Source organism: Heterocephalus glaber, unplaced genomic scaffold, assembly GCF_053883595.1.
Source record: "Heterocephalus glaber isolate CG9 unplaced genomic scaffold, H.glaber_assembly_v1.0 deba00001497, whole genome shotgun sequence".
Lineage (NCBI taxonomy): Eukaryota > Metazoa > Chordata > Mammalia > Rodentia > Bathyergidae > Heterocephalus > Heterocephalus glaber.
The window spans coordinates 1,575,758-1,601,661 of record NW_028258320.1 but is presented as its reverse complement, the minus strand read 5'-3'; the positions used below and the strand labels follow the sequence as shown (position 1 = coordinate 1,601,661).

At 56.7% G+C, this 25,904-nt stretch overlaps 1 protein-coding gene across 2 annotated transcripts in view; it reads left to right on the top strand.

Moving 5' to 3' along the window:
* Positions 1 to 1,038: 1,038 nt before the first annotated feature.
* Mdga1 (MAM domain containing glycosylphosphatidylinositol anchor 1) overlaps positions 1,039 to 25,904 on the top strand; it is a 51,359-nt gene continuing 26,493 nt past the window's right edge. Inside the window, exon 1 of one of the 2 annotated variants that reach the window (XM_004846653.3) lies at positions 1,039 to 1,905. In XM_004846653.3, the coding sequence (XP_004846710.2) occupies positions 1,839 to 1,905 (67 nt within the window). In that variant the 5' untranslated portion in view covers positions 1,039 to 1,838. The remainder of the gene's footprint in view (positions 1,906 to 25,904) is intronic. The other variant, XM_004846654.3, reaches the window with a different exon arrangement.

The window sequence follows — 25,904 nt, the reverse complement described above, 5'->3', positions numbered from 1 at the left end:
GAGAGGCCGAGGCGACCCGGAAAAGGGCGAAGGCTCGGCCGGGGGCAGGGTGGGATGGGGGACTCCGGAGCCAAGCACACAGCCCTGCAGCCCTAGGCAGGCGGCTGCATCTCCCGCCTGCAGGACCCCGGGAGCCGCAGACGCCCGGGACTTTCCCTCCGATCCGCGCCCCGATCCCGCCTCCCCAAAGTGCGAAAACACTGATGAAGTGTGCAGTGTCCTGCAGGCGTGGGTCTCCGGGTTGAGCGGCCGAGCTTGCCCGGCGAGCGCGCTGCGATCGCTGCGCCCAGCTCGGGCAGCCAGGCTGGATGAGCAAGAGCGGGCGCAGAGCGAGCGAGCGAGCGTGAGGCTCCCGAGCCCGCGCCGAGACCCGCGTCCCTCCGCCGCTGTCCCTGGGATAGATGGATCCATTTCTGTTTTCTGACATTTTCCTGCTGGGGGCTAGGGGGAGTGGGGAGAAGGGGAGGGGGGAGGGGAGAGAGAGGGAGCGAGGGGGAGAGGGGGAGAGGGGGGGGGGGGGAGAGAAAGAGATTGCTTCCCCTAGCCCTGTTTTGTTTTCTCTAATTGGTCCTGGGGGAGGCGAGGAAATTGGACAGAGGCTGGGCCCGGCGAGCTGGGCTGCCTTTAATTGGCTCCTTTTTTTAACTGGAGGGGAATCAAACCCAAGAGCGAACGACAAAGGGTGGGAGAGCGAGACACCGAACGGGGAGGGGAGGAGAGGGAGGGAGGGAGGAGAGAGAGGGAGGAAGGAGGCGGGGGAAGGCGGAATGAAAAGCTCCGAGGGGCGCAAAAGCAGCACAGCGAAGACCAAGTTGCCGAGCGAGCGGAGCGCTCCCGCGGCCTTGAGCCGAGCGGCCGCCGCGCCCCGGAGCCCGGCCCGGCCCCGCCCGCCCGCCCGCTCGGGGCCCCCGCCGGCCGAGCCCGCGGGGCGGGGGCGGGGACGACCAAGTTGGGGCGCGGCGCAGCCCCGCTCTCTGGAGAGCTCGGAGCCGGGGAGTGTGGCGGCCGCGGCCAGACGACTGGAGCCGAGCGCGGCGAGCGAGCGGAGGCGGCCGGCGGTCGGCGGCCAGCGGCGCCCGCGCTGCAGCCCCGGCCTCGGCAAAAGCGCGACTGTTTTTCACACGACTCAAACTTTCCTTCCCCCCGCTGTCTGGGGTCCCTTGTGCCTGGAATTGCTCTGCGGATTCCCGCGGGAGCGCCAGGTTCCTCGGTGGCTCGGCTAACTTCGCGGACCCCGGCACCGGTGGCGCTCGCCTAGCGGCCGAACCCAGCCCGCGCTGCTGCCAGGCTCGGGAGGCCCTGCGCTGGGGCTCCGTGGTCGCCGGGAGGGTGCCCAGCGCGGCCTCCTTGGGTCGGGCCGCTGAGCGCTCGGCGTCGCGCGCAGGACTGGAGACAGCGGATTAACCCCGGCGGAGTCCCGGCCTCCCCGCCCCCGCTCGGCGGAGGGACGTCCCCTGGGCGGGGAGACAAGTTTGCCAGTCGTCGGTGGCCTGTTGGACCGAAGAGCCGCCGCCGCAGCGGAGAGGTCCCCTGCGCCCAGCAACCCCAGCGGCCAGCTCTGGGGACCCGGGGCGGCTCGGCGGCCCGGCTCCTCGCGCCTGGGCGCTGGCTGCTGCGCCGGGCGCTTCGCGGCACTCGGGGCCGGGCCAGCGCCCCCTGCGTCCCCGCGCGGGCAGCAGCCCTGCCAGAGGAGAAACCGGGGTCGCCGCCGCCGCCTTCTCCTCCTCCGTCTCCTGGTCTCCGTCGCCTCTCGGGGAAAGAGGGAGACACAGTGGGCGTCGCGGGTCGCCGCGTCTCGGGCTGCGCCGCCTCGCGGGGATGAAGCACCGGCCGTGAAGATGGAGGTGACCTGCCTTCTGCTCCTGGCGCTGATCCCCTTCCACTGCCGGGGACAGGGAGTCTATGGTAAGAGCCCGCGTCCCACTGCACGCTGGCTTAGCCCCGCGCGGAAACTTTGCAAGAGGCGCAAAGTGCGCGCTGCCGGGGCTTGCTGGAGACCTCGGCTCGGACTCGGAGTGGATACCGCGTCCCGCCCCCCTCGGGCGCGAGGGGACCGAGCTGGTGGCCTCGGCGTATAGGGTCGTATAGGGTCTGGCGTGAAACTGGGGGTGCCAGGGGGAAGTACCCGCCTTCCCAGGTCCTGCCAGGTGCAGGAGTGACTTGGAGCCCAGTGGGGTCGCACCGGGCTGGAGCAGCTACTTGCGCAGAGACCGCGTCCTCTGGCTCAGCTTCCGGAGGGGAAGCGAGCGCCGCTGGATCCGGAGTTGTGCGCGACTGCGCCCGGGCTCGCCTTCCGCCCGCCTGCGGGCGCTGCGGCTTTGCTGACCCTGCTCCCTCTGTGACAGTGGGGTGGATTCGGGCCCTCCCCACCCCAGCAGACCTTTCAGACCTTTGCCGAGCCGGTTCTTCCCGTCCCTGGTCCCCCAGGCCCACCTTCCTTCTCCTTGCCTGCAGACACAGACACACCAGCCACCGTCCCCAGCAAACGCGTACACGGCACGCACCCATAGGGCGGGCGACGTGGCCAAACTCTGCCTCCTGCCGCGCAGCTCTGCTCCTGCGTCCCCACGCAGGGCTCCGACCCTTCTCCATCCCATCCCGTGGGTTTTCCCCGGGAAGACCCCAAGAACAGGGGTCAGCCGGTCAGTGTCACCCAGGTTCACCCCTCCCACCGTGCTGTGACCCAAGTCGTCTACAGGGTCCACGGCCCTTCCTCTGCTTCCTCCTCCTCCTCTCCGTAGATCACTTTTTAATGTGTGGCTGGGGTGGGCAGGATTCTCACTCCCTCTTTGGGGCTGAGGGCCTGATTATTCCTCCTTAGATCTGGGGAGAGTTTGTCTTGTGCTGTGTAGGATGGCAGAGGCAGTGTCCGCTGGCTGCCAGCTTCAGGTGCCAAATGCTTCCCTCTGGAAGGACCCTGATCTGTCTTCTTGTGCCTGGGGGTCTGGGAAGGGGCCTGCTCCTGCCTTTCACAGCTAGCTGGCTTAGGCTGAATTCCCTGGTGAGAAGGGCCCAGGCATCTGGCCAAACTCTGCTTCTTAATTAGTTTGTGTGTCTCTGGCCGCCTGGCCCCTCACAGAGGCCAGAAGAGGCAGGAAGGAGGGAAGCTGCAGGCACCAGGCAGCAAGGCTGGGCTGTGGGGAGGTGGCACTGACCCTATCCTGGAGGGTTTGGCTCCTTAGGATGAAGGAAGACACCAGTGACCCAGGGATTCCTCTTTCTTCTTCCCCAAGGATTCCCTCTAGCTCCACTGCCTCCTTCGAGGTGCCCAAGAGGGATGCTGCTGAGTCTGGTGCTTCCTCCTCAGGGGCTCAGGGAACCCCCTCACCCTGTGTCCTCCGTGGACAGCTCCCTCCCTGTGCCCTTGGGCAAGTCTGCCAGCTCAGCTCAGGGACCATGCCTCCCTCTCCCCTCCAGCTCCTACAGCCTTCTGCAAGGCTGCTCCGGGCCTGGCCTAGAAATCCCCCAACAGTGAGTGTGGGGGTCAGGGACTAGGGTGGGCTCTCTGAAATGAAAGTCTCTGTAGACTCATGGGCTTATCTGACTCTCTCTCTCTCTACCTCCTTGCATGTGTCCAGTCCCAGCTGTTGTCACTCAGTACAAATCAAAGAGGGCTGGTGTGCCAAGACAAGCCCTGGCTCTTTGAGTGGCATTCTCTCCACCTTCCCTTGGAGAGCTTGGCTTGGGGCCGTAGGGGAACCAAGGGGTGGGAAGTCTTTATCAAGGCGGATGGAGAGGGAAAGGTCTAACAGAAGCAGGAGCAGGACCATGCCCGGCTGCTGAGTGCCCTTCGATGCCACATTACCGGGCAGGTAGAGTGACGAGGGCGCCTGTGTAGGCTGGGGGCTGGTCTAAGAAGTGGGATGGAGAGCTGGGGTTCACTCTTATGCTCCCACCCCCAAAGCAGATGAAGGGCTTGGGGAAGAGTGCGGGTAGCAGGTGGGGCCGGACGGCCACTGCAGTCCCTGTCCCCGCTGCAGGCAGCCCCCAGCGTGGTGCCTGGCACACACCTCGGGAGCATGGCAGGTATTTGTTGAATGAATGAAGGGCCATGCCTGGGGGAGGTTGAACAGCTTCTTGGAATTCTTTCTCCCCAAGAAGACTCTCTAGGGCTTGGTTTCCAGCAGGGCAGCGGGGCTTTGTGGAAGGATTCTGCTTAGAGAGGGTGCGTCATGAAATCCTCAAAAAGAGGACAGGCTGGCAGCCCCGTGTTGCCCTGGCAGCGAGGAGGGTGGCAGTCAGTGTGTTGTACTCAAGGCACTGGAGAATAACATGTGTCCCAGAGAGGGAGCCTGGGCTCTGCCTCTCTGTCCCCAGGCCTGTGGGGCTAAGGAGGGCCAGGTCAGTAAGGAGACTGAATGGAAGAGAGGAAGGACAACATGGGCCCAACCTGGCAGCATCTGGCCTGGGCCGGTGGGAGGCAGGTGCCCAGAGCCCTAGGCCCTGCTTTCGCTGTGGTCCGCGCCTGCTCTGAGCTTTGCTGTCTTCAGGAGGGCTGGGGAGACACTCATTCTGGCCAGGTGGCTTCCCTTTTCTTTGGGGCACAGATGCTACAGCAGCCGAGTGCCGGACCAGATGGTCTGTTTGGAGCCGATCTCCCTCCCTCCTCGATTCCCGATCTCCTGGGCCAGTTTGCTGTCGTGCGGGTGGATCCTGTAATCTGCTTTCTGGCAGGCCAGGGTACTGGGCTGACCACAGAGGCCTCGCTCTGGGGCAAGACAGTAGCTAGGTGATGGAGAAGCAGTATCCTCGGTGCTGAGAACACCCCCTCTTCTGTCCCGAATCCTCTCAGAGCAGCCAGACTTCCAGCCAGGGGCAGGTCGGTGGGATTCCTCTCACTCACAAAAACACAAGAAGCCCCTGGATTATTTAATATGCAGGAGTGGGAATTGACATTATCCTTAAGACAGGTTGTTTGCAACTTACTGGTAGAAGTCAAAATATTTCACCAAAGGTGTCATCAGAAACTACTATCCTATGCTAATTTTTGTGGGAACATGAAGACAGATGTTGAATAATTTGACAAGAGCAACATAGCTTACAGAATTATCACCAAGTCAGGTTTTTTCCCCTCTTCTGGGGAGTGCGGGGAAGGAATTTCAGGAAGTGAGTCTCCCGGTGTCCTCTTCTGGGGGTTGATCTGGGTGTGGGCACTTGGGATTTTTCACTAGCGTTTCTCCCCTCTGCCTTGAATCTGGCTGTTCACATCTGGCTCCTTCTTCCCTGGAGAAGGCATTGAGTCCCACAGCTGGTCCCCTAGGGCTAGCAGAAGGCTCTGGGTTTCCTGAATGTCCTCAGGAAGGTTCCTGCCCCTGTTCCTTCTTCCATCTCGGCTCCAGACATTGCACAAGGGACAGAGAGAAAGAGCTTTGTGGCCATGAGTCCAGGCTGTTTTGTTTGCTTTGCCAGCATTGTGCACACCCCCAAATTGATGCTAGCTCCTGAGCCAGCCCCAGGGCTCCCAGGCTTGTGGTGTGAGGCCAGAGAGCCCTCTGGGGTTCAAGATTCCCCAGGATGTCCCTTCCTATACTTCAGGCTGGTCACTGGCTTCACGGGTGGGTGGAAGCTCTCAGGGGGAGAGGGGTTTTATTAGCAGGAGAGCCCCTGGAGGGCCCAGGCTGGGATATCCAAGGGCCTGCACGTAATTGGCCAGGCCCGGCTGTGAGTTGCTGGGGCCAGGGTGGCAAAGCCTCATTTAGAGCCTGGTATTAGCTCTGCTTTGCTGGAACATGGAGGGCCGGGCAGGGGGCTCCGTAGGGAGAGTGGAGGGAGCTAATCACAGCTGCCAAGGCCTGGCAAATGAATGATGCAGGAAATCAATACCTGGGGGCGGGAGTGGAAATCCGGGCAGTGGTAGCAGCCCTGGTTTCTCTTGGCTGCCCAGGAGGCATGAATGGGCCTGGGAGGAGTGAGACAGAGGCAGGAATATGGAGCCCCCCCCATCCACCTCCCTCCAGCACACCCCTGGCTTTCCACTCCTTGTGGCAGCAATCGGGAAACGCCAGGAGATGGCCCACCCGGTGAAGGCAAGAGACATGGGAGTTGGAAGTTGGGCCCACCAGAGCCCCATCCCACTCTGTCCTTGCCTCTGGGCACCTGGGCTGAGCTGGTCCTGGGTCTGGGGGCCTGTGTAGCTGCCTGGGAGCCCTGCCCTGAGTGGCTGGCGCTGCTGCTCCAGACCTAGCCAGCAGGGGGCAGGCTTGGCCACCACATTGCAGCTTGTCTTTCCTGGATTCTGTGGGCCTCACCCTAGGGAGGCAGGAGAGTTACTCATCCCTCAACCTGGGACTGAAAGGGGACTTCTGGAGCTCCAGGCCTCCCCTCAGCTCCTGCATACCCATCCTAGTGTTCCAGGGCACGACACTGGGCCAGAGCCACACTTCCTGGTCCAAGCCTTCCAAAGGCCAGGGGGAGGTTGGGCCCAGCTCAGCTTGGTGGGCTTCTGGCCAAACAAAGCTCTTCGTGCAGGGGGCCTGTGCCCTTGCAGGGTCACCTGGTATAAACCCAGGGCACAGTGCCTCTTCCCCATTGCCAGAGGACTGTGCTGTGCAGGCTTGTGTTTGCTGATGGAAGGTACTGGGTACTGAGAGCCCTATGGCCCTTAATGGTGATATGAGAGGATGGTAGCAATGAATTCCTAAGTGTAAATAGCATGCACTTTTTGCAAAGCAGTTCAGTGATATATAAAAGTCAAAGAAAGTAAGGCTCACTTGATATACTGCCATGCATTTGGTGATGGTTCTTTCGGTCATCTTTTTGTGGGAAGAGGAATGAACGGTTCCTTATCATCGTGTAAGTGCCACCTGCCCCCTCAAGCATTTTCATGGCTCTCTTGCCTTTGATTCCTGTGACATTCTGGGAGGTCAGCCCAGGAGGTAGGTCCTGTTGTCCCCATTTAACAGACGGGGGAACTGCGGTCCCAAGGATTTAAGTGGCCTGTGTACAGTTGCCCAGCTGCTAAGAAGTGGGCCCAAGACCTGATCCCAGGGGGGCTTCTGATTAGGAGGGAAGGAGAGGGTGGGTGTGCCGGTCACCCACCATTCATTAAGATTTCCCCAGTTCCTGCCCTGGGTAAGACACAGCCCTGGGCATGGCCCGGGACAGAGATGGCTCCAGTGGAGGAGGAGAGATCTTGATAAATGCCCCGTGGCCAGGGCAGATAAAGGGTAGAGGGATTGGAGGGAGGAAGAAGTTGCCTCCCAGGCCTGGTGGCCGAGGGAGTGTTTGAACTGGGGCATCCCACATGTGTGCAGGCCCTAGGGAACCGGGCAGCTGGGGCTAGAAGAGAAAAGGAATATGAATACGAGGAATCGCTGACATTTACCACGCAGGCTGAGGTCACAAGCACGCACCGTTTTCTTGGGTCCCCACGGCAACCCTGTGAGCTGTGGACTCAGCAGCCTATTTTACCCATGAGAAAATGGAGGCCTCGGAGCACTGAGGTCACCTGTGCAAGTGGCAGAACTGCATCTGAGCCTGATTGCAAAGCACGCAGGGACAGGGCTGGAAGCCGGGCCCGGGGAGAAGCAGGCAGGAGGACGAGCAGTGGGACGACCTGAGCCGGTTCCGGCCGGGCTTCACGCAGATGTGGGTTGGGGGAGGCCTTGCGTGTGTCGGAGCTGGTGTAGTGGGTGCTCCCCCGAGGCCAGTTAGTGGCTGTGAGAAAGGCCAGCAAGGACCTGGTACCAAAGCTACAGTCACTCAACAAACAGTGCCTCTGTTTGAGCAACCTGAGAGATCTGGTGAGGAAAGCAAGCTTTTGCTGCCCTGGAGGTTACATCTGGATTGAGACAGGAGAGGCAGCAAGCGTGTCAGTGAACAAGAATACAACACATCCTTTGGCGGTGAGCGTTAAGGAGACAAAGAATGGTGAACTGGCTCATGTTTGTCTGCAATGGTCAGGGGTCTCTGAGGTAGTGAGAACAAAGCAAAGCCCTGGAGATGCCGAGGGAGGAAGCCTGGTGGATCTCTGCAGGGATTGTGTTCTAGGCAGGAAAAGAGCCAGTGTAAAGGCCCTGGGGCAGGAGAATGCCTGACCTCCTCGGTGACAGGGAGGAGCCAGGTGTGGTCGGAGCAAGAGTGAGTAAGGGGAAGAGGAGCAGGAATAGGGAAGAGGGTTCATAGGGCCTGATGTTTGGGGTCTTGAAGGCTGTGTGAGGACTTTGGATTTTCTTCTGAGATGGGGGCCATGAAAGATTTTGAGCAGAGGGACATGAGCTGTCACCTTTCCATAGCATAGAGTCCCTTTGGCTGCCAGGTACAGAGTAGACTGTTGGGGACTGGAAGGGGAGGAGAGGGAGCCAGTTAGAGACTGTTGCAAAAGGTGAGCAAGGAAACTGTGGCATCCTTAGTTCCTACAAGTGCCTGTAACCCCCACACTCGGGAGGCTGAGGCAGGAGGATCACCGTGATCTCAAGGCCGGCCTGGGCTACATAATGAGACCTTGTCTCAAAAATGAATAAATAAAAGTGTCTGGGCTCCTGTGACGATGACCCCAGGCTTGGTGACAGGAAGCTCAAAAGCCCCCAGGAGCCAGGCAGCTTGAGCAGTGGGCTGAGTCTGTACTCCGGCTCCGCCCAGCTCAGGCTTCGAGAAGAAAGGACCGTCTACATGTTAGACAGTGACTTCTTTGGTCACACCTGCGGGGACAGGGACCCAGGAGCCCTGAGCAGGGCCTGGGAGCTTCATTTTAATGGCAGTGTGTGGGTGGGGTTTGGAGCTCGGGAACGTGCATGTGGCCCGCAGGTGGATGAGTCTCGAGTGTCGGGAGTCAGCAGAGAGAGGGGAGCTCTGGAGAGGTCCGCATGCACAACTGGATTTATAGCCACAGTGGACGTGGGCGGAAACCACGGCAGGGGGAGCCTCCAACTTCTGGTCCAGAGGACTCGGTGGGAATCTTGGGGCTGCACCTTGGTTCTCATAACTAAATCCCGGATGATGCCAGCAACTGGCCTGCGGCTCAGCCTTTGCACAGCCAGAGCATCAGGGAAAGAGGACTCAGGCTGGTGGAGCTAGGAGGAGGGAGGGCCAGCGGCCAGCCGAAGCCTGGGCCTCGCCTCTCTGAGCCTCAGTTTCCCTGTCTGGAAGGAGAGTTCAGGCACGGCCGCCTCTTGGGATTACAGGGAAGCCTGTGACTGACAGATGGCGCTTTGTAAACGCGAAGGTGAACTGTGGGGATCTGCTTCAGAGCAGAGCGGGTGGCTGGCAGATGGCGGGAAGCCCCGGGTGTGGGCGGCACTGGAAGCCAGAGCTGCAGGCTGCACTTTTGAGAACTGCGAGGGGGGCCGGCGTGACAGCTGCCCCCACGCCCAGCTCCTGTGGGGTGGGTGACCATCAGGGCTGGGGCTCAGGCAGCCTCAGGGACACCTCGGGCTCCTCTCGGTTCCTTTGCTGTCTCTGACACTCAGTGAGGGCGCTTGGATTATCTGGAGGCGGGAAGCCATGAGGAGAAGCGGTTCTCAGCCCCGACCTGCCGACGCTGTCACAACCACCTTCGGATTCAGGAGCTCTGCAGGTGGTGGTGAGGCAGCTGTGGTTGGAGAGCTCTCCAGTGATGCTGGGCACAGGTGGTGTAGAAAGATCGGAGACAGAGATGGGAATGAGTCGGGCGAAAACACATCTTCCCTGAGGGCTTGTCTAGGTTTTCCAGGTCACTGCCCCAGCTTAGATTCAACCGTGCTCGTGCGGACCCTGGGGTCTTAAAAAATAACCAGCCCACTTACGATTTTTTAAACTATGAGCAAAGAGACTTTCTACTCCAATGATGCTAACCAGAAGGTCCAAGCTGGGAGCACAGGCAACCAGGAGCTCCCCCTGTGCCTTAAAAAAAAAAAAATCAGGATCATGCTTTGTAGCTCAGGCTGGCCTCAAACTTGCAGCAATCATCCTGCCTCAGCCTCTCAAATGCTGGGGTTCCAGGCCTGCACCATCACACCTGGCTTTTCCCCCTGCTTTTAACCAAAGGATTTCAGTCCCTAACCTAGTGAGGCTGGAAGAGATTGCTACAGAAAGGTCCTTTCTGCTGATTGCTTAGGTAAATGCTGTTGCCTTTGTGAACTGTGTGACTCTTTCTTTTGTTAATTCCCTTTCCTGTTTGCTTGAGGATAACGAGAACTGGCCATACAGAGTAGCAATGCAGTGTGCATCAGGCAAATATTTGATATTTAAGTGGCCGGAGTGCGGGGTGCTGCCTGCAGAAGTGACAGTGGCTGTCTCCCAAGTCTCAGTTGAGCTCTCATTCCTGAGGCTCGAGTTGAGTGGCCTGCGGAAGGTGCTCCAGGCAGTAGGTGGTGGAGTCAGGATTAAGACTCGAGCCCCTGGGTGCCCGTGACTCTGCCCCAAGGCCGTGCCTCCCAGGGTGCTTCCTGGCAGCTGTCTGTCCCCAGCCTTGCAGTGGGGGTCAGAGAACGGCAGGACCCCAGCCCCCAGGAGCTGCTGTTCTGATGCCAGAAGCTTAAATAAAGGCTAGCTGACTTTAGTCTAGAGGAAGGCTGTCCAGGCTCCTCCCTTCTTGTTGCCCTGCTTCCTTAAGCAGTGGTTCGCAGACCGACCTGCCCATTAAAATATCCTGAGTTTAAAAAATCCTAGGGCCCAGGTGACACCCCATACAGTGAAATCAGAATGTCTAGGGCTAGGAACCAGCCATCAGCATTAAAAAAAAAAAAATTCCTAGGGTCCCAGGATTTAGCTCAGTGGTTCTGCCGCCTGCCTCAAAAGCCCAAGGACCCAAGTTCGATCCCCAGTAACCCCCCCCCCCGCCCCAATCCCTAGGTGAGTCCAATGTGCAGCAAAATTTGGGAGCCCCTATCTTAAGAGCATTTTGCCTCAAGGTCACCAAAAGGCTGCTGGGGCTCAATCGTCATGACACATTCCAGGCTGGAAGAAGGAACACTTAAAAGGGTGGCTTTACCAGCTGAGTTGTTTTCCTTTAAAGAATTTTCCCAGAAGCCCCTCCTCAATGACTTCTGTTTACATCTTCAGTCCCACCAGCTTCCCATGGGCTATGGTTTTGTCCCCTCCTCTCCCTGGGCCCACCCTGTCTGCTCCCCATTTCACAGGACTGCTGCTTTCTCCCCATTGGTATCTCTCCCCACCAGTGGCATCTCCTTCATCCTGCAGTAGAGGAGCTTTGGGGACCCCCCAAAAGCAGCTTCCTGACTTTGGGGAACAGAAGCTGAGGGGCTGTGCTGGAAGCCGTGGGCCTGGGGGTCCTGGGGCGACGCTTTAGCTCATCTGCCTACCTCCTGGCCAACCCACACCCACCCAAGGGTACCCAGCTGCACTGCTGTCCGTTCGGGGCCTCTGGTCCTTGGGCAATGTTCTTCGAGTTGTCTGACCTATGTCAGCTTCCTGTTTCTGCAGCGGGTGAGCCCAGCCAGTGAGATGGGGAGCTGAGGAGCTCTCAGTCCTGAGGAGGTGTGTTCCCCACCCCGGAGGGGGATACTGGGAAGATAGCGGTCGGGAGCCCCTGCATTCCAGAGGTTTCATCTACTTGAGTTTGGTTCGCTGGGCTTGGAGGAGGTTGCTTTGCCTTCTGGCAAAACTCGAGAGCCCTCGAGGCTGGCAGAAAGGGGGTGGCTTTGCCGAGCTCCCCAACCTCCAGCACAGGGCAGATGCAGAGGAGGGCCTGAGGGAGCGGCCAGGAGGAGGGGTCTTAAGCGGCCACAGGCAGATCTTTGAGCTTCAGTTCAGGAGGAGGCTGGGACCAGGGGAGACTGCTCGAGTTCATGTCCCTGAGACACAGCCATAGGTGTCCAGGCTGAAGTTCAGAGCCACACTGTGGCCTCCAGGCTGGACCCTCTCACCCCCAGCGCCCGGAGGAGCCAGCGCACAGCAGCCTGCATGGAGAAGCTTGCCGTGTCCCCAGACCTCCCTGCACACTGATTGCAGGATCTGGGCTCTGCCTGGATCCCGAGTTCCTGCCTGGTTGTTAGAAGCGCCTCATGGAATTGTGGGGGACACTGTGGGAGGTTCCCCTCTCGGGTGGGAAGGGGATCCAATTGCTCTTGTGAGTTAGAGGTCACTGCCAAGCCTCCACCAGTGGCAGCATCTTGCCACCCAGCCTACAAGCTCCACTTCAGTTAGGAACAAGTTATCCAGCAGAAAATGCAGCTGCTGCACCAGGTGGGTCAGATCTGAATCCTGGGACTCAGGCAGTTTTCTAGGGGAGTGATGGGAGGGCAGGGACATGGCAGGGGCAGAGTATCGGGCGTGTGTGTGTGTGTGTGTGTGTGTGTGTGTGTGTGTGTTAGAGGGAGAGAGCGCTCTGGGTGTGGCTGTGTGAGATATAATAGTGGACACTGTGGACGATCAAAATTCGCCTAGACCAGGCTCTTCGTTTGGTCCCTCCAGGTGCAGCCCCTGAGTCAGGGAGTTGAGGGCTGGTGGTTTATCTGGGGTTAGACCAGGACTCTGGAGAGCAATGGCAACCGAGCGGGCGGGCGGGGGAGCAAGGAACCCCACATCAGAAGGTGCCTCACTAGGCCAGCTACTGCTGGGTCCCTCGGGGAGCTCCAGGACACTGTGAGGGACACACTGGTGGGTGAGGGCCAGGGTGTGGTGGGCTGATCCCAGGCCTCCCTGTCCTCCTTCCCTGACCCAGGAGGAATGGCCCCCAGTGGGCAGGAGCTGGCAGGGGGTGACGTCCTGAAGTTGGGGGAGGGACATGGGTGGCGCCGGCTGCCTGATACCTCTCCAGATCCCTCCTGGTTGGCTGAGCTTTGCTCTCAGGTCCTGTCTCCTGCGGCCACTGGACCCATGAGCTGCTCACTGACTTCCTTGGATCCTGTGCCCTGAACCCCTGCAACTTCCTTCTAGAATCGGGCCATTTGTTCCCAGCCCTCTTGAACTGGAAACTCAGCTGGAGCCAGGGTCTGGGTGGAGAGGCTGCTGGGGCCGGAGGGCAGAGCCACAGTCAGAGATCATAGTGCAAATCCAGTCATTTGTCAGAAGGGAAACCGGAGGCTGAGAGAGGGCAAGGAAAGTCCTCAGGACACACAGCAAGAAGTGGGCCCCACTTGGAATCATGGAAGGTCAGAGGGAATGGGCTTGGAGGTTACCTGGGCCTATTCACTTAGTTTTAGAAGTGGATACCAGGGGCTGGATGCAAAGGTCCCCCACAGTCTAGTGGCAGTGGACACAGCCTCTTCTCCATGTCTGTGTCCCTAGCCAGACCTGGTGGGAACTGCCTGAGGGTGTGGCCAACGCAGGCCAGGCAGAGGGTGAGACTGCCCCCCCCAGCCATCTGGCTCCCTCTGGGGCACTCAGCGATGCCAGTGAGCTCTGCCCTGCTCCTGCTTTCCCTTGGCTCCTCCACACGGCCACAGCCCCTGGCACTGCCCACTGGCACTGTGGTCTCGGGTGATGCCAGCCAGAGCTCATCGCTGAGGGATGCCCTGCTATGCCCGAGGCACAGACACAGCGTCTGGCTTGCTCCCTTGCTTTCTGGGGAGCTCAGGGTGCAAGGGTTGGAGTCTGGCTGGGTCAGTGTGGGCTGCAGACTCCACCTTGGTATGTGTGCACACGTGTGTGCGTGCGTGCGTGTGTGGGCCACCTGCATGACACGAGCTTTGCTCACCAGGTACTTCGACAGGAGCTGAAATACAATCCCCGTGTCCTTTCTACTCCACACCTGTGCTCTGTCTTTGCATTTCCGTGCACGTGTAAACAGTGGCGGGCGTGTGTGGTAGGTGTGTGCACACATGCTCTGCTGCAGCACACAGGTGCATGGATGCATGTGCTGTGTGTGCGTGGGGTGCCCTGTAGACCCCTCTGGGGGCCTGTCTGGATCACCTTTGTCCCACTCCTCCAGCAGCCAGCTCCTGGTGGCCGTGCCGTGCCTCGGGGGCATCCCACAGGCATTGGACACCTGGGTCGGCTGTTGTCCTGTCCTCTGGGTGGGTCCAGTCTGGGATCGGCTGTCCTCGGCCCCTTCCGGGAGGCCTGGCATGGGGGTGGGGGCAGGCCAAGGCTGGCCGGGAGCTCTTGGCTAATTTTCCCGGCCTCGATCGATCCAGCAGCTTCTCCTGAGTCTATTAGCAGTCGGCAAGTGAAAATATCCCCCATCGTGAGCCCTGACCGGAGACAGGGAGGAATCCATAGCAATTTGTTCAAACAGAGGAGAGCGTTTCCCTCTCATTTGTATTCCAATTTATTCCAGGCAGGAAGGGGGCTGGGCTGGGGGGGCCAAGCCCGGCCAGGGCCCCTGGCTCCCCATTGACAGCCCGAGTGGCAGCTGGTGCCCCCTGGTTCCCAGGGGGGTGAAGACAGGAGGGTGGGGCCGGAGAGCTCAGTTGTGGGTTTGGTTTTCACAAACACAAAGCTGCCGGGTTGGAGCCTCTCTCCCGGGCTCCGGGGCCGGTGCCAGGCGTGTGCTCACCCGCTGTGCCTGTGCCAGGATGGGGGCTGGGCCAGGCATGGGGCGCCAGTGGGTGCAGCTGGGCCAAGTGGCAGGGGGCCTTTTCTTCCTGGCCAGCCGTCGGGGGACAGAGCTACTGACCCCCCAAGGAGAGCTGGCTTCTTCGCGAGGCCTCCGAGTGGGGCACAGAGCCCAGTGCGTGGGGCACAGAGCCCAGTGCGTCTCCCTGAGTCGGCCTCCTGCTTCGTCCTTGTCTGTGCGCACCAGCACCGGGGCTCACCGGCTTCCTGACCAGGAAGTGTCTTTCAGGCTCCTGCAGGAATGAGTGCTCTGGCTGGTGTTTATTAAGCAGCTACCTTCTGGGCACTGTGGCCAGTGCTGCCAAGTACCCAGGGTGCTTCTCTGGCCTGACCTGTCACCACCCCCACCTCTCTCTGTCCCGCCCTTTTTACTTCCTTCCTAGGGCTGCGTTTTTCTTCTGACCCAGGCACCCCTGATGACTGGGGCTCTTGGAACTGATGCCTCTGCAGCCCCTTTTTCCAGGAAGACCCCATAAATAAGCTAGCATTCATTGGCCCCATCAAGCCCTTTGCACCTGATCAGGGCCCAGCCTGGCAGGGGTGATGCCATGGCAACCAAAGAGGAGGATTCTGGGAAGGGTGGGCCCAGTGGCCCCCACACAGCCCTCACTGCCCAAGACATCGCCCTCAGGGAGGGCGGAACCAGAGCACTCTTGGCACTGATCCATCAGCGGCTCTCAGCTCTGAGGTCAGCTGTGGCACATGACTTGCCAGGCTGCATGACACCATCGAGGCCTAATTTCAGCATCACGTAACTAAATATATCAAAGCAGTGGAGTCATCGTGTGTCTGGATGCAGGGGTGTGGGAGTGGAGGAGGTGGTATGTCTGGGAGTCGGGTTCCAGCTGTGCCTCAGCTCCACGCTGCCTGTGGGATCAGGGCAGGTTTTGTTTGCCCCATGCCTCAGTTTCCCCACCGACAAGACAGTGCTAATGATAGAGCTTTCCATAGATGCAAGGAGGGACGCTTGGAAAGCTGGCTGTTCTCGGCCCAGGGCCTGGCACACGGGGAGACGGTGGGGCTGTCAGGACAAGGCCCCGGGCCTCAGGAAGTTGTGGCTATCACTGCTGAGCCAGAGGTTGTCACGGGGGCGGCGGGGGGGGGGGCAGGGAGCTCTGTGTCCAGGCAAGTGACACAATATTGAGAGAAAGTGCCAAGGAGACAGGCCCTGGTTTGGGAGGGCGGAAGGAATGCAGGTCTTTCCCAGTTCCCTTCTGGGGCAGAGCCAGATGTTGCATGAGCTGCTTTCTAGGTGAGGGAGACTGCGTGTTTTGTGCCCAGCCCCTTCCTGCCACCCACCTCGCTGTCCATTCCGGACTGCACGCCAGATGCAGCCAGGTCCCCCGTGTCTGCAGCCTCCCTCCCCAAGTCCTCAGCCCCCGGGAGCCTCCCAAGGGCAGCGACTTTGCCTTCGCCGCCCCTGGCTGTGAGTGAGCTCCAATCCAGTCCCCCAGCCCACCCCTAAGTCCTCACTGTCCCCCTCCCACCCACTGGATTCCAAGTCATTTACGAGTTGTGCAGAGGCTCAGCGTTATAATCAGATCCCACAGTGCATGCCACTTATGTGGTTTCTACAGTTTTAGCCAAAAAAGGAGAGAAACCCTTCAGTGAGGGAGAAAAAAATAATGAGAGAATATTTAAGCAGGAAAGCAAGTATTGCATTTCCTGATTTTTATATATACCTGATGTTAAGGAAAATATACTCCCCAACTTTGTGTTTCCCGAATTGACTCTTGGGGAAGAAAAAAGAAGGCTTGATCATCCTTCGAAAGCATTCTGCATGTTCCACCTCCTGGGGCATCTACATTGGAAGGGACACAGAAAGAGAAGGAAAAGTTAACAATATGCTGGGTGTTGATGAGTGTTAGGAAGAACACACAAAACGGGAAGAATGGAAAATGATGGAGGCAGGGTGGGCACACAGTCCTAAATGGCTGGTCAGGGAAGGCCTCTTAGAAAGAGCCGAAGGAAATGTGGGGAAACTCAGGGGAAGAGCTATCCAGGCAGTGAGAATGGCAAGTGCAAAGGCCCTGGGGTAGGACAGGGTTTGGCCTTCTCAAATGACAGAGAAAGCAGTGTGGCTGGAATGGGGATGATGGCATGAGAAGAACATGAGATGGAGAGGGCATCAAGATGACAGTGGGCATGGCAGGCTATTGAAAAAGTGTCAGCTCGGGCTCCAGGTCAGATGGGAGCCACAGCTGGGTTTTGAGAAGTGGAGAGATGGGACCCCACTTGGTGTTGTTAAGGGCACCCTCTGGCTGCTGGTGCAGAGCAGGGTGTGCAAGGCGAGGAGGAAGTATGTGGGCCCCTCAGCAGGCCACTGTAATGGACCCTCAGGGGCTGGTGGTGGTGACCAAGGCCAGGGAGTGGGTTTGGGCTCGGGGTCCTGAAGGCAGAGCAGACAGGGCTGGCTGGAGGGCAGGGCGTGGGGTGTGAGAGAAGCCGCGGTGACTCCTCGATTTGGCTGACCATAGGGGAGCAGGGGACCGTGTGCCCTCAGCACAGGCGTGTGGGGGTAAAGAGCAGCTCCTGGGGGCTGGGGGCCACCAGATGTGAGGGGATGAAGAGCAGCAGGCTGACGGGTTCCTCCATTGCTGCTCCCTGCTTCCTCAACTCAGGCTCATCACCCTGTGGCCACTGCCTGGCCCGGGTGAAGGGCTGGCCTGCTAGGACCACGAGCTTCCCATGCAGACGCAGCCTCGAGGGGCTCCTGTGGCGAGCTTGCAGCCCCCCAGTCCCTCCCCAAAGCGGTGTGCGGTGGTTTCCAGGGGTTGCAGCTCCACTCGGGAGCCCACAGTGGCCTGGGGTGGGGGATCGGGATGTCCCCAAGCGGTGCCACCGTTCCTGCTTCTCCCGCTCTGTCCTAGGGGTGAAGCCCAGCCTGCTCTCCCAGCTGCAAGATTGATTTTACTTTCAGGGTTGTCATCGTTATTATTATCCACTTAAACATCTTCATAGGGGAAGGAAAGCAACCCAACGACCATCGGCCATTCACCGTTCATTCTCAAGTCCTTGCCCATACCTGTCAATATATCTTTACATAGCGGTAAACAGTAGTCCGTTCCGCTTTCTCATTGACTTTCTCTCCTGCACACGTCTCCTGCTATTGACTGAGCCCTCAAAACTGTCACTTTTAATGGCCATGGAGCACCCCCTGCATCGACGTGCTGAGTTTGGGTCATCATTTCTCCGCTGCTGGTGGCTGGGTAGGCTCCAATCTTTTCTTCTGAATAGTTCAGCCATGAAGTCCCTTCTGCGAATGGCTTTTTTTCCTTTTAAATTATGTCCCGGGGGCCTCTTCCCCAAAGTGAGATTGCCCAATAAGGTCACAGCACAGGAAGAGTTTTATGGCTCTCATTGTGCTCCACCAGGCTGAGTCATGGAAGGTGGATGCTGGCATTGCACACGGCCCGGCCACCGTGCATTCTGTCATTTTCATGTGTTTGCACTGGTTTCACAGGAACATTACAAGGTGCCTCTTAACTTCTCATTTTCACGTCCCAGTGCCGTATGTGGATCTCTCAGCACCTAATGATAAGAAGACGATCTGGGCAGAACTTTACAGTTTCCGCGACACTTTCTTATATGTCGTTTCTTTTACTTCACCCTGAGTCTAATCATCGGCCTCTGTTTCATACAGGAGATGGGGATTTGGTTAAATCAAGAAGTGGCTTGGTGGGTTTGATTTGTCTACCACACCACACCCAAAGGTCTCCCACCACCTGTTGCCATTCAGCCCAGAGCCAGTGCCTCATGGATTAACCCCCGTGGCCCCCCATGCAGGCCTGGCCCAGGCCTCAGGTTGGATCTCAGCTCCATGAGGCATAGGCAGAGCTGGGTTTGGGGGTCAGGTGGAGCCTTTGGGGCTTTCTGCTTCAGCCCAGCCAGTGCTGTCTCCAGTCCCTGGCCCAAGACTGGCTTGGTCTGCATTCTGGGCCGACGGGTGTGTTTGTGTGTGTGTACACGCACGTGTGCACTCTATCCGTAGTGATGGGCTCTTAGGAACAGGGTCACATGGGGCTGATGGGCTCCAAGGTGGACCTGCTCAGGGCACCCATACCCTGGGGCCAAGAGTTTAGCCAATGCCTCAACCTCTGTCCCTGACTCCAGATCCCTGGGCCAGGCAGCGCAGGTCCTGGGTTCCTGGGAGCCATTCTCTGCCCTGAGGGGTGGTGGTCCCATGTCCCATCACTGTCCTGTGCTTTGCTACCAAAGGGAAATGGAACTGGAATGTATCGATTGTGTACCAAGTACGGACCCAATGTATGTCGCCTTGTTGGCGCCTCACAACAATTAGGAGTTCCTTCCACTGCAACCCAGCCAGTTCCTCCCAGTATTCCCGTCTTACAGAAGAAGCTGAGGCTTGAGGAGGTTAAACAGTCCCAAGGTCCCTAAGGAAGGGCTAGCAGCCTCTCTCCTGCCCCTGACACTATTCCTCAGACTTGCATCCGCAGCCTGTGTCCAGCAGTGCCCAGCTGGAGCAGGGACTCTCTGCTCTCTTTTCTGTGAATAGCTCCCCGTGGCGGCTAGAGCTGCCCTTTGTCCCTTTCATCAAGAGTTTTTATCCTGGTGTCCTGGGGTCTACCAGAAAGACGGTTCCACCCCCTTTGCACATCTGAGGCTTCACTCGGGGCCTGTGCACGCTATGCAGGTCTCTACCACTGAGCTAGCCCTTCAGCTTTTATTTTATTTTGAGACAGGGTCTTGCTAAGTTATGGTGTTACCCAGGCTGGCCTGAAGCTTGCGGTCCTCTTGCCTCAGCCTCCCGAGTAGCTAGGATCACGGGCATGCACCGCTGTGCTTGACTAGACAGTCCCTGTAGGGTTCTCCTCGGGGGACCGAAGACAGCATCTGGAAGGTACCCTGGTGGCTTGTCTAGACAACCCTGCGCTCTGTAAGTGCAGACTTCTGCTGGTGCACCATGAGGGTTCTGTGTGAGCACTCCCACCCTCTTACCGCGTGTCTTCTTGTGAGCCAGGGTTGGGGGCAGAGTGCCGGACATTCCCAGGGACAGGTGCGGACACACGGGACCCCACTCTACCCAGAGCAGGGCTGGTTGGAGTTCTAGCCTCTTCCCAAAGCTGCAGGTTCTGCAAACGGAACTCGGCCCTGCAAACAGCAGCAGGCCGCATGTCTGAGGATGAGACAGAGCTTGTTTTTATGCTCCGTCGCGGTGACAGGGTGACAGCCTGCGTGCTGATCCTTCTGGCTATGGCGGCTTGCCATGTTCCATGACAGTGCCCTTGTCCCCACAGGTCAGAGATACATGTACTGGGCTCGAGGCCAAACGCTTTGCAGTCAAAGGGGAGGTCACCGAAGGTGGGTTTGGTTTTGATTAGGAAGAAAGGGCTGGTGGTGAGGTGCAGGCTCCACTTGGTCTGTGGCAGGGCCTCTCGGAGAAGGGCCAGTCTCATCAGGCTCTGCATCCTAGCACCCAGGGCAGGAGGTGTCAAGTAATAGGTGCTCCAGAAGTATGACAGAAGGAATCAGTGAATCAATGGCAAATTAAAAGGTGATTGTGTGTGTCCCTTGAGGCTGGGGGAGGACAGGAATGGGGAGGGAAAGGACCTGATGAACCTGGACTTGGGTCCAACGACCTGAGGGAGAGTGACCAAAGGTAGATGGGCCACAAGTCAACTGTTGTCTCCAGCCAAGGTGACCCATGTTAGGGTGAGGCCAGAGGGGGACTGGTCAGACTGTGTCAAACTGGCTTTCTTTTCTTTGTTTGTTTGGGGTTTTTTTGGTACCAGGGATCGAACTCGGGTCCTTGCGCTTGCGCAGCAGGCTCCGAATCCACTGAGCTAAATCTCCAACCCTTTGTTTGGGTTTTTGAGACAGGGTCTCATTATGTAGCCCAGGCTGGCCTTGAACTCACTATGGAGCCCAAGCTGGCCCTGAATTGGCAGTGATCCTCCCGCCTCGGCCTCCCAAGTGCAGGGATCACAGGTGTGCTCTGCCACGCCCGGCTTCTCAAAGTGGTTTTCTGAGTATAGACCTGGAGCCTCCCCCAGACTCAGAGGGCTCCTGTGAAGGCACTAGGCCCACCCGTGGGTGATGGAGGACAGAGGACAGGGCCCCAGCCAGCTCTGTAGCTGCCTGGAGCTGTGTAAAGGCTTGCTGGCCTGTGGGCCACAAGACAGGCTGGGAGCATCATGCCTGTCTCCTGGAGAAGGAGGCCCAGGCAGACCGACCAGGGCCTCCTCCAAGTCCCCGGCCGCCATTCTCGGAGCAGCTAATTAAAAGAGAAGACCTTGTTAATATTTCAGCATTGTTAACTCCACTAAATTATTAAGTGTCCATCTGCTTTACATGCATACAAGGATCAATAAACATGTGCAGACCAGGAGCCAGGAGGGCGAGAGGTGTCACAGGAGGAGGAGGGAACGGTGGTTTCTCCAGGTGTGGTGAAGGACTGGCCCAACCGGCGGCTCGGTAACTGTGTCCCCAAGCCCTGTGGCCTCAGCACTCAGCAAGTGGAAATCTATGGGGGAGGTGGCCTGAAAGTGGTGAGCAAGGCAAACTCCAGACCAGAGGGGCACCCTTGGGCCACTCACTTAACCTTGCTGAGCCTCGATGTTCCCATCTGAAAAAATGGGAACAGTAAGAGCCTTGTTATGGGTAATCAGTAATAAACACAAAGCACTCAGTTCCATGGTCAATAAATGTATCACAGTTATGGTTACATCATGGTACTGGGGGTGTGGGGGCCCCGAGACATAAGACAGGTCTCTAGCTCACTGCAATCCCTCTCTGCCTACTAGCAGCAACCCCCTTTTTTCTGATGTTGGAAAGTGAACTCAGGCCTGGTGCATGTTAAGCATGTGCTTTGCCACTGAGCTACATCACCATGCCCTCAGCAGGCCTTGCTAGACATCTTCTTGCCCCAGCCCTTTTAGACTATATGCTTCCCTAGTGCAGGGCCTGAGCACTCTATCTCCCCATACCCCCAGTACCAAGTTTAGGACTTCCCACTGAAAAAAGTTTGTTGAATGACTGTCTGATGGAAGGCAAGACCAAGACATAGATCCCAATTCTGTATTGCCTTGTTAAGAAGAGTCAGGGATTTTGAGACAGATTAATGGCAATCTGTCTTACTGTAATTCATTTTTAAAATGTAAAATATACACTGTATTTTTTTTATCAGCCCTGTAGATCCTCAGCCCTATTATCAACCTTTTAAAATGTGAGGTAGGAGGGAAGCTAAAGGGGTTTTAAAATCAAGTTTTTCTCTTTCTTTCTTTCTTTCTTTCTTTCTTTCTTTCTTTCTTTCTTTCTTTCTTTCTTTCTTTCTTTTTTGCCACCTGCCTGTCTTACGTGGCTCTGCATCCCAGTGTTGTAGTCATATGTGCATCTGACGGCACCTAGCCCTGGCTCGAAGCTGGGAGAGAATTCCCTGCAGGGGGCTAGGCCTGGCAGACCCCACCGTTACCCACAAATTTGGGGGCTACAGTTTTGAGGGAGGAAAGGAGTAAGCTGAGGGCCAGAAAGGATTATGCCTTGACCATTCTCACTGTGATGCTACCCCACAAGGGACCTCTTCCTTGCCCCTGGGTTGTTCTCAATGAAGGGACTGGGGAGGGGCGTGTTACACACCTCCACAACTGTGAGTTTGGGTTGGGCTTGGGGTTTGTAGACTTCACTTATTTTACAGAACACTATAACATCTCATTTTTAAAGTAATTCTTTTTTTTTTTTTTTTTTTGGTACCAGGGATCAAACTCGGGTCCTTGCACTTGCGCAGCAGGCGGCAAAACCACTGAGCTAAATCCCCAGCCCTGCATGTCATTTTTAAAGAGTTCTGTGAAGAAAGGGTTTTCTGGTCAAATAAATTTGGGAAGCTTTGTATGAAACTTAAGTTGCATGGGTTTGTTCACTGCAGGACTTATCAGAACTTTTTTTTTTGGTACCGGGGATTGAACTCAGGACCTTGCCCTTGCAGGGCAGGTTGGGGTGCCACTGAGCTAAATCTCCGGCCCCAGAACTTTTAATGTGCTCTATGTGCAGAGTCTCTCTCTGACACACAGAAAGCACTTGGCATCTTTATTTGGCCATGGAAATCTGCAAGAGACTCTCAGTGAACACTGTATCACACACAGGTTGGGAGATGCAAATTTCCTTTTCTATGGGGGTTTGTTGATATTGTTCAAGAAAATGAGATAGAGCCGGGGATTTAGCTCAGTGGTTTCACTGCCTGCCTCGCAAACGCAAGGACCTGAGTTCGATCCCTGGTACCAAAAAAAAAAAGAGCTGGGGATGTGGCTCAGTATGAAGGTTCAACCCCTGCGCTACCAAAAGAAAGAAACTGACACTTGGTGGCATCTGAGCTGGGCACTGTCTTAAACTCTTCATGAGAGTTGGATTGTATGTTCCTCAGCAACCCGATTACACAAATGAGAAAACTGAGGCTGAAGAAACATGCAGAAAGCCATGCAGTGGAGTGCATAAGAGCAGGGCCCTGGAGGAAAGGGCTCTGTTCCTCCTCCCTCCTCTCCAGGTCCCCGTAGCCCTCAGCATGAACTGTGAACATACTGGTGGAACACCCTCCTGGCTCCATGTCTGCTCTGAGCATTTCCACCCCTGGGATGTGAGGGAGGGAGGTCTCTTGTTGCCACATCTTGCTTCTACGTAATCATCTCCAGAGCTGTCACTTATCGAAGGAGCACGTACTATTGGGCCTGCTGTTTTACGTCTATTGCATTGAACCCTCACCACACCAGCCCTGGCATCACTGTTCTCATTTTACAAATGAAGAGGCTGAGCCCCAGGGAAGTTAAGTAACTTGCCCTGTGTCACCCACGCTAGGGGCAGCGGAGCCAGCTATTAGTCCTAGGCTGTCTGTGTCCCTCCTCTCTCCAGCAGACTTCTCTCCCCACCACTCCGGGCCCGTCGCACTCTCTGGAACCATCCTGTCTATTGCTGTTCTCTTGTTTGCTCTCCCTTTCTCCCACAATGCTCTCTGAGACGTGGCCCTTGTTTGTTTTTTGTGACAGTATCTCCAGCACCCAGGGTCCGGAAGCATTTGTTGTTTAATAGACTGAGTGTCACGGTGCATCAGGCCCCAGCCCAGCCTGCTTGCCTTTGAATCCGATGCTGCTCGTGGCAGAAGCTTCCTGGGGTGTGCAGAGCCAGTGGGTGAAGTGAGGTGGGGAAGGCTCCTTTGGGGTTCAGGCACAGAAACACGGTTCCGGCCATTCCAGGGGCAAGCAGAGTCCAGGGGAGACTGGGTCATGCTAACAGACCTCAGTGGGGGACAAGGGACACACTGAAATGCCAAGGCTGACGGGTGAAGAGAGAGGACCAGGGATTTTGTACTAGTGAGTGCTGGTTCCAGAAGGAAAATCTATACCTAGAATCAAATCAGCATCGGGAAGTGGTAATTAGAATGATTTGTGGATTTTCTTGCCGGATCTCATGGTTAATGATATCAAAGGCTGGTGGGTGGTTTTTTTTTTTTTTCTTAATGAGGTATAACTTAGGGTGAAATCTTAAGCAAATGCCTCGCTGAATTTCTCTCTGTGTGTCCATCCACTGTGTAGGCAGCACTCAGGTTAAGAATGTCCAGGGCCGGGGATTTAGCTCAGTGGTTTTGCTGCCTGCTGCGCAAGCATAAAGACCCGAGTTCGATCCCCAGTACCAAAAAAAAAAAAAAAAGAATGTCCAATATTTTTGCCATAGGAAGTTCTCACATGCCCTTCCCAGTAAATCAGACCCCGTCCCACCTAAGGGCAGTCATCATGAAGCCTCTGTTACAGTAAGCTTCAGGTTTCCAATTTTGAATTTTGAATAAATTAAATCATCCATTATGTATGCTTTTGTATCTGTGTTCTTTCAAACCGTGCCTGTGATGGTCAACAAGGTTGGGCCTATGTGTAGTTCTTTGTTTTTCATTTATATGTAATGTTCTATTGTATGGATATCAGCGTTTCCTGACTCCCGCTGACCTGCCAGTTGTGTCTGGGTTTTAGCTATTAGGGATAAAACCACCAGGGCTACTCTGGTACCTGCTGTGTGATTTCATACATGCTCATGTCCCTCAAGTGTATGGCTGCATGTCCAGCACAGAATGGCCAAAGTCTCTCCAAAGTGGTTCTACTATTTTCAAGTTGAATGATCTCCCTAGTTCCTGTCATCAAGGGGCATTGGACAATCTTACCAACGTCACCCACGGTGTCCTCTCGTGCCCCGTCTCCAGGTGACCAGTGGCCTCGTGTCTATTGGCTGGGAGCACGTGGCCCAGCCTGTGCCGCCCATGCCCTGAGACTGTCCCATTCTCCAGCTCCTTCTCAGTATTCCCATTGTCACCGAAGCGTCTGTCATCACTGCACCGCCTCACTACGGGCGCACCACCGTGCCCAAGATTACAGCTTATCTCCCTGAACAACCCACTGAATGGATGTCTTCTTGTTGAGAGGCACCCCGGCTGGCTCTCTTGCAGACATCTGGAGGGGCTCTGGGCCTTATCAGCAGCCGGCAAGCACGTCATCTCTTGCTTGGTTGTTTATTGATGAGATTTCTGGGGACCTTGACCACAGGTGGCTATCGCGTCCCTGTATGACGGTGTTCATGCATTTTCACAGCAGAGGATGACAGTGCCGGGCCCAGTCCCCAAGTTCTGGTGAGCATCGTACACAAGGGCTCTGTGCTGATCGCAAAATTAACACAAAGACTGGAGACTGCCTACTCCACTTCTCTCCTAGAAACGGGAAACAGACTCAGCGAGGTGACTGGAGCTGCCCAAGATCACACAGATTACCTCCTGACACACAGCCCAGGCTCCTTTCTCTGTGGTAGCCAAGTGAGCAGGGTGACCACCTGGACACCCAGAGTCTGGGTGTGTGGCAGCCATAACTGTTTGCAGAACCTGCTGCTGTTCGCAGAGACTTGCATGGCCACACATGCCCTGTGCCACTCCCAGGCTGCCCTGCAGTTCTCCTGACCACGGACAGTTGCCTCTGTAAGACCAAGAGCCTTACCAAACGCTCCGAGGAGCTGATTAGTGAAGCACACCCAGGAATCCCAGTGGTGCCTTCAGAATGTAAGACCAAGAGCCTTACCAAACGCTCCGAGGAGCTGACTATAGCGAAGAACACCCGGGAAGGAACACACCGGACAAGTTGGAAAATAAAACAGACCTTTATTAGTCTGGCCAGACGGCACTCCCAAAGCAAAATAGCTTAGAGAGGCAGCTAGCTCAGAGTCCGAGTCTGTTCTTATAGGGGGTTGAGGGGGAAGTTAACATATAGAATTAAAGAAAAGGGGACAAAGGTTAGTGGTCGACTGTCACGTATTGATGGTCAGCAGACATTTGTAGCTTGTTTTAAAAATTGTGGTGCCCGGAACTGATGTTCCGGGCAAACAAGGAGTTGAGTAGTTTACTTTGGGACTTTAGGTCTGTTACAGATTTTTATCTAGTGTCCCAAAACTAACAAGCATCTTTGTCTATTAACTCACATTTAATCACAATG